The sequence below is a fragment of the Esox lucius genome, chromosome 17 (assembly GCF_011004845.1).
Source record: "Esox lucius isolate fEsoLuc1 chromosome 17, fEsoLuc1.pri, whole genome shotgun sequence".
Lineage (NCBI taxonomy): Eukaryota > Metazoa > Chordata > Actinopteri > Esociformes > Esocidae > Esox > Esox lucius.
The window spans coordinates 39,017,793-39,034,351 of NC_047585.1; the positions used below are offsets into that span (position 1 = coordinate 39,017,793).

General features: G+C 48.9%; 1 protein-coding gene across 2 annotated transcripts in view; it reads right to left on the bottom strand.

Annotated features, from left to right (window-relative positions):
• LOC105016750 (plexin-A1) overlaps positions 1 to 16,559 on the bottom strand; it is a 193,126-nt gene that overhangs the window by 65,328 nt on the left and 111,239 nt on the right. For both annotated transcript variants that reach the window (XM_010880781.5, XM_010880780.5), the window contains exons 8-9: positions 15,958 to 16,057; positions 10,960 to 11,074 (exon numbers count right to left, since the gene is read on the bottom strand). In XM_010880781.5, coding sequence (XP_010879083.2) covers positions 10,960 to 11,074; positions 15,958 to 16,057 — 215 coding nt within the window. The remainder of the gene's footprint in view (positions 1 to 10,959; positions 11,075 to 15,957; positions 16,058 to 16,559) is intronic.

Genomic DNA, 16,559 nt, shown 5'->3' on the forward strand with positions numbered 1-16,559 from the left:
GGTGGTTGTGTCTGTCATTAGGATACACTGTACTGTATAGGAGGGTGGTTGTGTCTGTCATTAGGATACACTGTACTGTGTAGGAGGGTGGTAGTGTGTCTGTCATTAGGATACACTACTGTATAGGAGGGTGGTTGTGTCTGTCATTAGGATACACTGTACTGTATAGGAGGGTGGTTGTGTCTGTCATTAGGATACACTGTACTGTATAGGAGGGTGGTTGTGTCTGTCATTAGGATACACTGTACTGTATAGGAGGGTGGTTGTGTCTGTCATTAGGATACACTGTACTGTATAGGAGGGTGGTTGTGTCTGTCATTAGGAAACACTGTACTGTATAGGAGGGTGGTTGTGTCTGTCATTAGGATAGACCCAGCTACCCTTCCCCTTTTCATATTTCTCTCTCCTCTCCTTCTCACCCTCCCACTCTCTTCCTCCTCCTTTCTTCTCAATCTCGGCACTTCTTCCCCAGCCCAGCCCTTCCTAACACTCCCCCTCTCTTTTCTTGTCCCTCTCCCTCCCTCCGTTCCTTTTCTTCTCAGTCTCACATCCTCTTTCTTTCCTTCTTGCCCCATGCCTCCTTTGTTCCTTCCTTCTTTTCTGCCCTTTCACCTCCCTCGCCTCCTCCCTCCTAACCCACCGTACCCTCTGTCCCTCCTCCTTTTCCATTTCATTATTTTATTTCAGGCAGATGTATTAGGTGAAACAGAGGAGGCATTCTCATTAAGCTGCAAAAAGATACACCTTCACCAGGAAGGAGAAGGATCACGACTTAATAACCAAGCAACGTGCGGCAGGGAGCGAAGGAGTTGAGCGGAGTAGAATGGAACAAGGGAGCGTGAAAGAAACGGGACTTTGAAGCATAAAAGGGACTCTGGCTGGGGGAGAGTGAAAGAGTGGAAAGAAGAGAGAAAAGGGAGGATGCAAAAATAGAAGAATATATAAATTACCCAGAGGTGGCGGTGTGAATGTGATCTGCCATTCAAACAAAATCTACCAGTGAGGAAAAAGGTGTGGCTCACATCGGTGTTCCTCAGGCAGACTGTCCAGCCAGACGTTCCCGGCAGACGCTGAACAGATACACTGGCAATCTCAATTGAGAGATTCCCGATTTCCCAGAACAACGCTAACCGTGACACTACAGTGAAGATGCACACCAGCATACTGCGCGCAAGGGGGGGGGGGCACCTCAGAAATGACAAGTGTCATTTCTAAGATATCTGTGGCAGCTTAGATGGAACCAGGCAGTGGGAGATACCGTCCCTCGGTGACAGGTGAGGAGGTAAGAGATTATGCATGGTTGTAAAAACGGAGGACGTGACGGAATCAGTGCTGGCTGCTACTTCACTAAAAATAACCTAACTGGCACATAACTAAGCCAGCTAAGAAACCACCAGAGACGGACAGTGAAGCAGAGCTCCCTCCCTCTTCCAGGATGCTTCAGTTCTCCTCTATCTACCTTTTATTTTAATCTGTCATGTCAACTTTGACTTCACATATTCCTAGATACTCCTCTCCTGCCTCCCTCCCTCACCCTCTCCAGCCTCCCTCCCTCACCCTCCCCACCTACACTCACACTCAATTCTCTCCTCCCTCTCTCCTCCTCCATCCATCCCCCAGCTCTCTTCCTCCCAGTGACAATGCAATATTCATCTGTGGTTTCCAGTAGAGAGACTGGCGAGTCAGAGGGTGGAAATGAACATTTAATACACTCTCAATAATTAAACCACAGGGATCTACTGTGTCGCGCACACACACACACACACACACACACACACACACACACAGAAAGACATCACACAGACACGTTTTATTTGTTTGTGACGTCTCTGTGTGTGCATTTGTGCTCTGTGGCAGTGCTTAAGGAACATGCTCCAGCAGCTCCATCACCTAAGGACAGTATAGGGGTTACATATGACCCAGAACATGCATCAATGGCTGTACATTACATTTCAGTCACCCAGCAGACACTCCAACGTGAAGCCACTTACAGTTTTGCTTACATACATAAAAAAATTAAAAACAGGTCACTGGTCCTAGAACCCAGAAGCAGCAAATGGAAGAGCCATGGTAAAGACTCAACCCAAACAATAGAAATGTCATGGCAACGCGGGGGGGGGGGGGAGCTTGTGAATCTCCTCATTCACCCCAAGCAAAATTAGACTATTCATTGTATTTCGCACCTCAGATAAAAATCTGATTGTGATGCTTGCAATGGATGTCAGCCCCAAAACATGTTCAGGTCCTCGTCAACAATCCACTGCATTTCAGCCTAAAACTATTTTTATGACTACAAGCCATGATTCCGGCGCGTACGCATGGCGTGAATTCATTAGCAGTCACTTCATCTTAACCTGAATGGGGCCACTTCTAAATATCAGGCAGCAGAAACACATTAAAATCCAACTTAAGTAATTACACTGCAGGGCTTGTTATGAGAATAAACCGTGACAGATTTCATGAAAATCCACGTTGTAAGAGCAGCGTTTCTGACCCAGTGCCAGTGACAGCGTCCTGCCCCCTTCGGCATTCCGGTGACCTCTTTGCGGCATCGGCACCCTACCAACAGCTAACGCCTGACGTTGGATCTCAGGCCCGCCGCCTCGCGGCGCCCTAGGGTTTTCACTGACAGGCGCTCTCAACCTGAGCTCCCTCTCGCTAATTAGGCAACTCTGTGCCCGTCTGACCCAGATTAAGATTTATCCTGGGCCGTTGTTGCATTGTGTGAACAACAACAACAACAGCAGTCATTTATTTACAGGGGAAGCAGGGTTGTGTTCCAGGTAAAACAAATCGTCTGCTCGCTCGGATTCCTCAACGGCACAGCCACGAGCGCGGAAAAGAAATCGCCTTATATTACAGTGTAATTGAAGACTCACAGAAATTCACTGAAATGACACCGCCACTTTAGAGACCAGCTACTCCTCTCACTAAACCATTTTCCTTATAATGTCGCAGCGACCCCACATTCGCCAGGAATATTCTCCTCAGGTTAATGAATGGATCCTGAGTATTACCAGAGATGTCAGGGAGATTAGTAATATGGTTGCTCATTGGTTCTGGTTCATGCTGGACACAGGACATGTGTTAAGGGAAAAAAATAAACCGCCATTGATCCAACTGCTACTTCCCGCTCGTTCTGCGCAACACCTCTCATTCTGATATCACCAAAAACAAGTTCAACGGAAGCAGTCTCAGACTGAAATGCACGTGCAACAACAGAGCAGCACGAGTCGTCAGGCAAACCATTCATTTAAGGCCAGAAATCAATGCAGGAATGGCAGATTGCCCCTTTCAGGAGCGTTGCTTCTGCTAGCGTCTGTTTGTTCTATTGAAGCCGGTTGCCAGGTATGGCAGCTATCGCAACTTGCAAGCAAAAGCACAAACTAACGCTTAAATAGTGTGCTCTATTTGGGGGCCAGTCGCTTGTATCGTATGAAGAAAGAAGGTGCGGGCTGGGGGGGGGGGGTAGACATAAATGCTGGGGCGTTTTGGCTAAAAAACACCGGTACAGGAAATGATATAATCTCTGAGGAGATTTGTTCTGTTCATCATTCAGGAACCAGATCCAAATCTCAATCCACACATTGGAAACGGAGAGACCGACTCAAAATGAGGGCGTGGCTACATGACCGTGAGCATCCCTGCGACTGTGAAGAGGGTGTGCATGACATTATGTTGAATAGCACTGTGTCTACACTCCGCTGACCTGGGGTCAGTGGTCAATGCTGCGGGTGGCTCGCTTGATCAGCCGCTTACCCACCCTAGAATAGAACAAGAAGAGAGAGGGGGAGGTGGAAGGAGAGACGGGGGAGGTACGGAGGGCGGAAATAAAGGGGAAGTAGGGAGGGTGAAAGGATAGAGGAGGTAGAGAGGGGAGAGGGGAGGTAGAGAGGGGAGAGGGGAGGTAGAGAGGGGAGAGAGGAGGTAGAGAGGGGAGAGAGGAGGTAGAGAGGGGAGAGGGGACGTAGAGAGGGGAGAGGGGACGTAGAGAGGGGAGAGGGGACGTAGAGAGGGGAGAGGGGACGGAGAGAGGGGAGAGGGGACGGAGAGAGGAGGTAGAGAGGGGAGAGGGGAGGTAGAGAGGGGAGAGGGGAGGTAGAGAGGGGAGAGGGGAGAGAGGAGGTGGAGAGGGGAGAGGAGAGGTAGAGAGGGGAGAGGAGAGGTAGAGAGGGGAGAGAGGAGGTAGAGAGGGGAGAGAGGAGGTAGAGAGGGGAGAGGGGAGAGAGGAGGTAGAGAGGGGAGAGGGGAGAGAGGAGGTAGAGAGGGGAGAGGGGAGGTAGAGAGGGGAGAGGGGAGGTAGAGAGGGGAGAGGGGAGAGAGGAGATAGAGAGAGGAGGTGGAGAGGGGAGGGAGGAGGTAGAGAGGGGAGAGGGGAGGCCACTACCACCTCATTCTTCACTGATTTGTTTGAAGGGGATGGAATCTGATTATGAGGTGGAAAAGTCTCCATTCATACATTTCTGACAAGGTGCTCAGTGCTGTCAGGAGACAGGGTGGACCCGCTAGGAGAACAGGCATGTGTCTGTGGACAGGAAGACGTTGAGGAGGAGAAACGGGCTTGGTCACGGCCAGGCTACGGCCCATCTGGCCCCAGCCGTCGCGGTTACTTCATTCATCGCCTCCATTTCCTCCCTCTCGCCAATCTCTCTCTCATTCGTGTGAGAACATTTGGAAAATAAATTGCGTCACTCTGAAAATGTAATCCGCGGTTTGTTATTGCCAGCTTCTCTTTTCTTCCGCGTTTCTCTCAGCCCTCAGTTCTCCCTTTCCCTCCCCTCTATTTTCATCTCTCCTTCATTTCACACATTCTTATTCTCTTGCTCTCTCTCTCTCTCTCTCTCTCTCTCTCGTTGTTACTCTCTCTCTCTCGTCCTTCCAGTGTCTGTTTGTCTCGTTCCTCCTTTCTCTCTCGTTTTTCCTCCCTTCATCACTTTCCCTCCATCCCCATCCCTCCCTCCCTTGTTCTTTCCATCTGGTCTTAATGAATGTGTTTCTGGTCTGCCTCTATGGTAAAGGGCGTTGGAGGAGCTGAATAGTGAGGTATTGAAGTGGGTGGAGGAGAGGAGAGATTCTGTTCGCTCTTCTCTTCCCTCCTCTTGACATGGTTGATATTTTATTAAACATGGCCCGTGCTTACTTGTCTCCTTCTCTCACAGAAAGGCAAAAACATGGGGGGGGAGGGGGGAACAAAGACATGGAATAGGGTCGGAAGAAAATGGAAAAGGAAGGGAGAGATGGTCACAATGGAGAAACTGAGAGAAAGAGAAAGGAGAGGAAAGGAGGAATACGTTCATAGAGACAGAGGTTCAGAAAGAAAGGCGGGGAGTGTCATGAAAAGGCTACGCTCACTGCTTGCTGACTGGGGCTTTGATCCAGAGTCTAATTAGCTTTGAGGAGATACATTCTGTCTGGAAATCATTGTTTTATCATGGCTGAAACAAAAGCAGCTATAATGATTATAAATGAGAAAGGTGACAGACTTACTGACAGAACCGTCCAGTCTGGCTGAGAGGAATGGACAGACACAGACACAGATGGAGATAAATGGAGAAAGAGAGAAATGGAAAGATGGAGATGGAGACGGATGAAGAAAATGGAGGAAGGAATATCGAAAGAGACTAAGAGGGAAAAATGGAAAGAGACTGATGCAAAGAAATTGAGCGAGAGAGATAGAGATGGGGGATGGCTTACAGAGGAACAGAGCAGAAAAGTTGAGCTGAAAGAGGGAAAATTAAAAGGTGGGAAAAATAGTTAAGGAAGTGAAATTGGGGGGAAACAGATAACTGATATACTCAGAAGAGTGCGACAGAATATAGAGGGAGGGGCCATCACAGAGACTCAGGGGACTGACAGGCCATATAGGGAGGGGCCATCATTGAGAGAGACACAGGGGTGTGACAGGCCATATAGGGAGGGGCCATCATTGAGAGAGACACAGGGGTGTGACAGGCCATATAGGGAGGGGTCATCATTGAGAGAGACTCAGGGGACTGACAGGCCATATAGGGAGGGGCCATCATTGAGAGAGACACAGGGGTGTGACAGGCCATATAGGGAGGGGCCATCATTGAGAGAGACACAGGGGTTTGACAGGCCATATAGGGAGGGGCCATCATTGAGAGAGACACAGGGGTTTGACAGGCCATATAGGGAGGGGCCATCATTGAGAGAGACACAGGGGTGTGACAGGCCATATAGGGAGCTGAGCTTTAATGACTCCAACAATTACTCCTAACTCTTCCTTTAGGTATCTGATGAGTGGCCACCTAAAGATCGCGAGCTTGGAATCTTTTACAGCCACGCGTTGTTCCAAACTACCCGATCACACTCTGGTGAAAAGCCGGGCCCTGCACAGGTGATGTAGCACTGACCCTCCGTGCCGGCAGGACAGAGCGCCACGACCCATGAACAAGCATGGGGTAGGAGCGCCAACTGCGCGGAGACCATTTAACTGTCCGTCCGTCCACGCCTATCAGACGAGACCGAGAGAGAAGATTCAGGGGGGCGAATTTATGAGAACTGAAATATTCATCACCACCACCACGACGACGACACATCCCAGAGCACAGGGAAACATGATGGGATATTCAATGTATAGAGCAGAGAGGGGAGAGAGAGAGGTGGGTGAGTGAGGGAGAGACGGGGGGAGGGAGAGACGGGGCAGAGATGGAGGAAGAGAGAAACTGAGTTAAAGTGAGAGAAACAAATTGAGGGAACGAGAAGGCGCGGGTGCATAAAAGGGGGAGTGGAGCTGAGAGGGAGGGAGATGGGGGAGGAAAATAAAGTTTTTAAGTGAAGGCCTCCTTCTTCCCCTCTCACTTTTTTATTTATTTCTTCCTTGGCAATTTTCTGCCTGGTTGCTCCTAATGCACGGCTTTGTTTGTCGCCCTGTCAGTAGCACATTGATTTATGCATATTTGATTTGTAAATGTCACTCATTACATTTCCCAGACCAACTCTCTGACATGTCTCCTATCAAATTGGCATAAACTAACATAACAGCACTTCATTTTTCAGAATGTTTCTTTCAACCAATCACACTGAGCCAACAAGGCCCACCTGGATAAAAGGTCTGGGTAATAGTCCTACAAGTGTCTAACAGTAGGACTACTGATCTAAGTGACTGACCTCCATGACAGGCAGGTCTGGGAACTGTTCCTGACTGAACTCCATCACAGGCTAGTCTGGGAACTGTTCCTGACTGACATCCATCACAGGCTGGTCTGGGAACTGTTCCTGACTGACCTCCATCACAGGCTGGTCTGGGAACTGTTCCTGACTGACCTCTATCTCAAAATAGTCTCATACTAAGAGAATGAAACACAGTTTGTATATTGTAGCCATAAGACTGTTGACCGGTCTGACAAGCTACAATGAGTCTGATAAACTAAAGCACACAATCAACCATGCACCAACCCAAACACACACACGCGCAGACACACACACACACACACACACATGCACCAACCCAAACACACACAGTCACCCATGCACCAACCCAAGAAGACACACACAATGAAACAGACACACACACACACACAGTGACCCAAACAGACACACACACACACACACACACACACACACACACACACAGTGACCCAAACAGACACACACAGTGACCCAAACAGACACACACAGTGACCCAAACAGACACACACAGTGACCCAAACAGACAGACACACACTGTGACCCAAACAGACACACACACACAGTGACCCAAACAGACACACACACACAGTGACCCAAACAGACACACACACACAGTGACCCAAACAGACACACACACACAGTGACCCAACCAGACACACACACACTGTGACCCAAACAGACACACACACACACACACACACAAACACACACTGTGACCCAAACAGACACACACACACACACACACACACACAGTGACCCAAACAGACACACACACACACACACACTGTGACCCAAACACACACACACACACTGTGACCCAAACAGACACACACACACACACACACACACTGTGACCCAAACAGACACACACACACACACACACACACACTGTGACCCAAACAGACACACACACACACTGTGACCCAAACAGACACACACACACACTGTGACCCAAACAGACACACACACATTGTTTTCATCATTCCGGCTCAGCCGCCGGTAGAGTTGGAACCAGTATGTTATAGGTCATACTGGGTTGCGGAGACACTGGGACAGGTTGAGCCTACAGGGAGCACAACGCTGGTGTAGGGGACACACAGCAGAACTAATAGAAACGACAGCTAGGAGTCCAATGATAAACGAGTGTGTGTGTGTGAGAGTGCGTCGCGGTCATGACGGATCCTCCCAGAACATACGACTGGTTGCTCCTCAGCAGACTCTGTGCCAGGCAGGGTCTCCTGGTCCACGTGTCCCTGCCAACACACACGTTGCTCCCATCCCTTCCTCCTTAACAGATCTCTCCCTGTCCGTTCCCCGTCGGTCCCTCCCTATCCCCACAGGCGCTTCCTGTTTATCAGGCCTTTCCCCCTCAGTTCCTCCCAACCACCGTCATGACACGGCTAGCTTAGCCAGCTCTCCCGCGTCTTTACAGATAGATAGGAGCACTAATACGCATCATTTACTCTGCGAGGCATGAGGGCCTGTCCATGTTGCTGTTAAGTCAGAGATCCAGAGGCTGGATTGATGTGGCATGCTAATGCTACTTTTCTAAAGACATACACAGTAAAAAAAAAATTAAAAAATTAAAAGAGTGATAAGGTGATGCTAATGGGACAGGGATGCTAATGGCACAGTGATGCTAATGGCACAGGGATGCAAATGGCACAGGGATGCTAATGGCACAGGGATGCTAATGGCACAGGGATGCTAATGGCACAGGGATGCTAATGGCACAGTGCTAATTCCTTGTACACATCAAAACGTACGTCATTACAATGTACATCCATTTCACGCCACCTTGTTCCGTTGCTGGTTGGATAAGTGCGGTCTGTGGAGAATGGAGAGCCCATTTCTCCTCATAAATTGCATACATTTTAGGAGACCGCAAAATATGACATTCAAGAGATAGTATACCATTTCAGAGGATAATAATAACAAAATGTTCCTAACGTTTTCCGTTATCCGTAGCAAGTAAAGTTGGCCTACAAATAAAATGGACTGCTAATTCCTGGTTATGTTGACGGACTCAAGGTTCACCGAAATTATGCAAAGCTTGAAGACATGTCAAGGTATGCAGCGTCAGTTTTGCAAAACAGATTTCAACCCATAAAGGGCCTTCCACTTCATTACATTCACATTTAAGTACTTTAGCAGATGTTCTTATCCAGAGCAACTTACAGTAAGTGCATACATTTTAAAAGCAAAAAACATGCAGTTTAGTTGTAAGTACACTTTAATCAATTAGTTACCGCGAAAGGTCAGTGCTGGAAAGTTGACCATATAAATAATAATATAATAAACATAAAACAAAAGGTTTTCAACAGACAAGACAGAGGTGGTGGTAGTGGAACTATTGTAGGTACTCTAGGAAGAGGTGGGTTTTCAGATGTTTTTTGAAGATTGATAGAGACTTTGATATCCTAGCCTCCAAGGGTAACTGATTCCACCATTGAGGTGCCAGAACAGAAGAGATTTGACTGCATGGACCAGGAACTGCCCGATGGGACAGCAATGAGCCCAGAGGTTGCTGAACGAGGAGCCCAGGTAGGGATGTAAGGTTTAAGCATTGCCCGAAGGTAGGGAAGAGACGTTTGTCTTGTTGCTCCTTAGGCAAGAACCATAGCCTTGAAGAGGATTCGACCTTAACTGGACACCAGTGTAGAGTGTGAAAAGGCAGGGAGACATGGGAGAACTGGGAAACTTGAACACCAGGCAGACCGGTGAGGTGCAGGGGCGTGGTTACAAACAAAAGGAGCAAAACAAGCGGCAGTAATCCAGATATGGCTAGCCGTACCATGCTAACACTTCCAGGGCTAGCGTTCCATGGCTAGCCGTACCATGCTAACACTTACAGGGCTAGCGTTCCACGGCTAATCGTAGAAAAGAGATTGACGGGAGGGGGGGGGGTTTGGGTAATGGGATTCAGGTTGACAAATTATTGCCGTTGGCGAACAGGCAGGCGAGAGGACCTGCACTGGCCATAATCCCGCCCGGAGATGAGATGGACATTTTGAAGAGAGAAGCTCAGGGATCAGAGAGTGCATGTGGTTTTCAGGCTGACGTTATGAAAGGATTAAATTAGACGGATTATGCATAATAGTAAAGCATGACAGCCAGTCACTTTTGAGGACTGTGGATTTGCATTCATAAACATTTGACAATAAGACTGGTACAAGAGACGCGCTTACAAAGAGAGTGAGTGTACAGGTTGTGTGTGTGTGTGTGTGTGTTTAATTACTGTACAAAATAAGGAGGACCTCGATATATGAGGTTGGACCACCGTTCCATGCAAGACTGTGTATAAATGACCGGCGCCAGAGGAATGAGTGGTCTACATACAGCCAGACAACATTCATGCGTAATTTTCAAGCGTGCACGTGCGTGTCCACAAATGTAGTACGCCTGTGTGTGTGTGTGTGTGTGTGTGTCAACACAGTTGACACAAAGTAGCAGTGCCCACTTGGTATTCCACTGTCTGAGCAGCTGCGAAGGCGGGAGAAGCGTGACTGATATTAGCTTTTATGCTAATGTAGCATTTGGATATGTAGAACAAGGCAACATTTCCATATTCATTCATTCCTCCCTCCTATTGGACGTGAACGCAGAAACCCTGCCTGGCGCTCGGCATACAAGCGCTGTTGTCACGGTGCCAAGCGCTCCCAGGCGGGATGTAAACCATGTGAGCAGGTAACGCAGCATCCCTAGTTCAACATCTCCCACTCATTAGAAAGCGCCGGGAGAGACAAGGCCCGACAGGGAGGTGCTGACGGCGGGGGGGGGCGTGGCGCGAGGCCACGTGACACTCACCTCGGACACGTTGACGCGGCCCTCCTGGAAGGAGCAGTCGTTGGCGTTCTGGGTGCAGAGATGCCGGTACTTACACCAGTGGCAGGGGAAGGAACCCTTGACACAGGACAGGCACCTGGGGAAGGGGGGACAGTCAGCGTTAGAGGAGTCTACGCTCGTGATCTTTCGCACCCCATCAACCACATCCCTGTAACTTATCCACTTCACCCCTTCTCCTTCCCGCCCGTTCACATTACCCTTCTGTCTCGCCATCCCTCAGCGCCTCGCCTTCCCACCCCCGCCCATTCAGCCTCCCCCTCTCTCTGTCTGTCATTTCCTCTCTGTTTTCCAACCCCCCCCCCCCCCCGTTCACTCTTCTCCACCTGTCCTTCCCCCCACCCCCAAGCTTAGTCTCCGTCTCATCCTCTCCCTTTCTCTCCCTGTTTTCAATCCATTCCACAGAGTTGTGTTCTCCCCATGGGTTTCAAACCTTCCCCAGCCCTTTGTCTAAAGCCGCTTTCATCCTCCAGCTAAGAGCGTTCACCATTTTAATGCACCTACTTTAGCCCCGGCGCCCAAAGGTGGGGAGTGATGAGCAGAGGGAAAGAAGAGATCAAAAGCGGGGTGGAACTCTGAGACGGGGAAGGGTGGGGGGTAGGTGGGGGGTAGGTGGGGGCCAGGTATCGTGGGAGAGGCGGAGGGGATGAGGAAGAGATGAAGAGGGGCAGGGTAGTAGCCCACAGCCTTGTGGAGATGTCTTCTGGGACACAGGTATCGACAGGAACGCTGGGCTCTGTGTGTGTGTGTGTGTGTGTGTGTGTGTGTGTGTGTGCGTGTGTGTGTGCGTGCTCGTGTCTGTGCGCATGTGTGCGAGGGCATGCGTCCTTGCGCAACAGTGTGCAGGGGTTTATTGATGTGAGACTCTTGTTCTCTTTTGCTTTGCCACCAGAAACAGAGCTTAAGGTCTCTCTCTCTGCTCTACAAACCTAATCATTTCAACTGCAATGCACCTCTTCAATAAACTATTGGTTTTCAGATTTACATTATTTAAAATTCACCAAAAGCAGATAAACAATCTAAAGCCAGACTGACATTCTCTCCTGGTTGACATGGTCTCTCCTTATCTTTCTTGATCTGCAGGGAGCAAACTCACTGGCAAGAGTGCCTCAATCAATACTTGCAGGCTCACAACATGGACCGAAATACGCTTCCCTGTGTAGAACAGCATTTCCTATTCTACGGCTGTCAGGAAAAACAAGGCTTTAATTCTCAAAGCTTTTACAGTCGGACAAGATCTGAATCCATCAAACAAGACGCAGATTTATCTGGATCAATTAGGATGCTCGTTTGTTAGGTGTGTTCTCAAAGCGTTTGATTCCGCCGGCCCCCCTCTTTGCAAGGATCGGAGACCCAGGCTTTAATGCAATCCCACTGCGCCTTTAATTGACCAATTTAGCATTGTGCTGAGAGAGCCTGTCCATTTAGAATGAGCAATGGGCGGCTCAGGAAATCACAGGCCTCTTAATCTGACATCAGTGCAGCAGGGAGATTCATCAATGTAGTTACACAGGGGAGTAGGGTTGATTAGGCGAGGCCAGGCACTGGGCTGAAATGGACATTCAGCTAAGGGAAAGTTAGCCTCGCGGTTTGTGCTATGCTTTAAGCATTTACATAGCCTGACAATGGTCCCTTTTTTTTTTTTTTTTTCATGCATGCTAATTTGGTCAAACGGTTGGGGGAATAGAACAAAACGCCAGCAAGCAAAGGTTGTAGGTCAAATCCCCTAACTGGTTAAATGTAGGCTACGCATATACTGGACACAGATCCTTTCATATCATCTGGTATTCATTACGGAAAACGAGCATCCCGTTGGTGAAGTCCCATCTGTGGTCTGTAGAATAGCGAGCAGGAGAGCAGCGTGTCAGGACCCCCTACTGCCTATCCCTTCGTTACCTCCCTCAGCCAGGACAAAAACCCTGCCTGAGTAGCGGCTCCAGAGCTTAATGGAGACAGAGGGTGACTCCTGGATCTGAAGGTGTGCCGCCATCCCTGGACCCCCTTGTAGCTCCTCAACAGAGTGCCCCACGCGTGGCCGCGCTTATGATGCTAATGCTAATTTGAGCCTTTCATATTCAAATGGTAATGTGGCTACGCTACCGTTGCGCCGCGATGGCATTAGTTCTCCAACACAATAGGCAGTGATTTCTCCCTCGCTTTGGTCTGCACCTTTGATAAAAGGGCTTAGCTGCGAACCACCACCACTCTGAAGGTGCACTGTACGCCGCTTTATCGACTTGATGGTATTACATACTCTGAATGTGCCTAGATATTCTAAATTAACAGCGCTTTAATGCGGCAGGGATATGGACACCACACTCGTCACTGATTACCTGCTCGCCTGGTACCAAACAGTTTTTAAATCGAGTGATGTGTGTTGTAGTGCCTACGCCCCAGTGGCCAGAACAAGGCATGCAGGGCCTAGTGGGGCCGTGTGGAAACAAGGGGAGACCAGATAATCATATTGACGCATAGACATGTCCTGCTCATTCGCTCACACGCTGAAGAGGTCTGGAGGTGTTCTCGTCTCCATCCACCTCTGTTTCCATCCCAGACCTTTCCTCTCTGCAGAAGAGCATGACACGGCCCAGGGGGATCTACTCACAGAACTACACCGTGGGGACGGTCCGTCGGACAAACGAAACGAGCCAGGGAAAGGTGCTCCGTTCCCTCTCCTACGGAGACGTCCAACCCCACCCCACCGCCAGACATTCCCCCCCTAGTCCCGATAAATTGAAGAGGGAGATGTATGGAAATATTTAATTAAGAAGTAATCATAGCCGCGGGTGATTTTCTACTTCAATCTCTCCACCCTTAACTGAAACAGTGGGACTTCTAATTAGATTAATACTGCTATGCAAATTTATAGCTCTTTTTTTTTTTTTTAAGCACAGGGCCAAGACGTAAGGAGCAGAATAAACAGGAGGGAGGGGGCGGAGGCACTGTGTCCATATCCCTGGGCAGGGTTACTGGATTTCCGCTACGTTCTGTATGTCTACGGGGAAATGCGAGAACGATCCAGGGGTTGAAAGAGTACAATAACATTTTAAGTTTCAGTCATCTGGCAGACGCTCTCAACCAAAGCGTCTTGGAGTTACTGCGGGGGTCCTGACACGGCAAAAATAAAATTGGAGGGGAGAAATAACTGATCCCTGTAAACAATGACCAAGCAGCGAAACGGCGAGAGCCTCTTCCGCGAGTCATTGCGAGTCATTACGGAAATGACATTACCGGGCTGATCTCATCATTGGACAGTAAGCACAGATGCCCGCAGCAGAGTGGCTGAGAGGCCTGGGTGACAGCTAAATGTGATTTACTCAGCATCTCCGCTCGTTTCACTCGGTGGACGCGTGTCACATTTGGATAACTGTCCTCTCTGTAGATGCGTATCGTTTCCTTAGCGTCAGCTATGTTTACACAGGCCGCTCAATTAAGATCTTCCGATTGTTGACTTACAGGACACCCATCTGGTCGCTACCCTGAATGGCAGCGAAACACACGGAATCTGATCACACGAATCCTGAAACCAAGCCTGCAATTACGTGTTGACCCTTCAAATCAAACAGTTTTGCTTTGAAGTGCTGGTTTTTTTTGTGCATGACCTGACTTAGTTACCAAGACAACCACTTCGGTGAAGGAACCAAGACAGCACCTGAGCAGCAAGAATTGTATCAGTGTTTAAGGTGCAACAGCGACATGGGTGGCATGCAAAATGGAGCGTGGACGGTCGTGGAAAGAATATTGAACTTGGGATTCCTTGGGTGGCAGAGAAAACACAGCCTATGATCCGCACGCCTTTGCACAAATCCGTTATACTATTTCTGGGTACACTGTGGCTAATGCAGAGACCCGACACTACGGTACTGATGAAGCATTAACAGCTGAAGAGACGTGACCGAACCCATAAGCCTGACGGTGCTGACAACACACCCCCAAGCCAACTTAGTGGTGTGTGAGTGTGTGTGTGTGTGTGTGTGTGTTGGATGGCTCACTGCAATGAGGCCCCATCCTCCAAGGAGGCTTGTCTGACTGGCACGGGGGACACTCGGCTTTGAGGGACCTCTGGGGCCCACCAGCCATCTGGTGCCCTGCGGCTAATACCCTAGCAGACACCCCCTGACCCCACACTGGCTCATCCAGGGGGGGAGGGGTGTCAAGTCCATCGTGCCTGAGGAGACCCCCAACCCCCGGGTCCCGTCTGGCTGGTTTGGTTAAGATCTTTACTAAACAGGGTCTCTCCAGAGTCACGGTTAAAAGGCTGGTAGTTGAGCTGGGTGATGTGGCGTTTTTGACCTGCGCTAGGTCTACAACTAGTTCCATTGTCTTAGTAATCACCCTAACTGACCCAATACATTTAAAACCTTGTTTCTCTGTTCGTTCCTGCTCTAGTTTGTAGGGAAATAGCTGTGCCTGAAGTGACAAATGCTAACCCCGGCACAAAAAGTATGTCACTGTGAATACTTTGGTATATATTGACCCTTTAAGATGTTTTACACGGGTAATTAATACTTCTTAGAGCGCACGGCCACCTTAGGGAACTAATATAAGAGAGAATGTCATTTCCTATGAATTAATTATAATGATATTATTATTATCAGTTACAGTACCTTATGATCACATGGGTAGAATTACCATCTTGAATCTCAAAATCTGGTCATTTGTAAAAGGACGCTTTTTCCCCCCTCAGTGATGGTAACATGAGCCTGAGATGTGGACTGAGATGCAGGGGGGGGTGGTGAAGTGTGTTTGTGTGTGTGTGTGTGTGCGTGTGTGTGCGCTCACAGGCTCACAGCATCCTCTCAGGGGCAGTGTAACACAAGAGGACTGAAGGGCAAAACCGAAATGAAAGAAGAGAAGAAAGCACAGATGACAAGGGAGAAGACAGAGGTACACTTTCTGAAGAAAGAGCACAGAGGACATAGAAAACAAACAAACAAAAAAAAAGGGTCACAGAAAACTTACGAGGAGTGCACGCTGCAGTTGTAAAAGACAAAGTCCACGCCGGCAAATGTCTTGCCAGTCTCCTTGGACTTGAGGTAGAGCTTCACCACTCGCTTATGCCCTATGGAGACAGGCACGTCGCTTAGCAACACAACTAAGGAGCAGCGAGACCATGAGGAGAGTAAGTGGGGTAAAAATATCTCGTCACAGGGACCATTAGATTTCATTAAAGCCGATAACAATGCATAATGGCTGATAAGAAATCTGCTTTAGGAACTCAAGTCTGAACACGCCACTTCTGGGGAATCTAAAAATACACAGCTCCTTCATCTTGGACCTTTGAAGAGACATTACAGGCAATGGTGGTGTCATTGTGCCGCGATTGCATTAGAACTGATAACCACGCGTAATTCTAGGTAATATGAACGCTTCTGAACATACTTCATACTTCAGAGTCAATAAATACAGAACTGTCTTGGTGCTTGGGGGAGGGTTAGATTTGGAGCGAGAGAAGAAGCCACGAAATGTGACTGACGTGGAGGCCATGGGCCATCCCTGGTCGTATGACATCCTCATCCCTCTCCTAGTAGGGAATGAAGAGCTGTGACATCATCCGTGTGCAC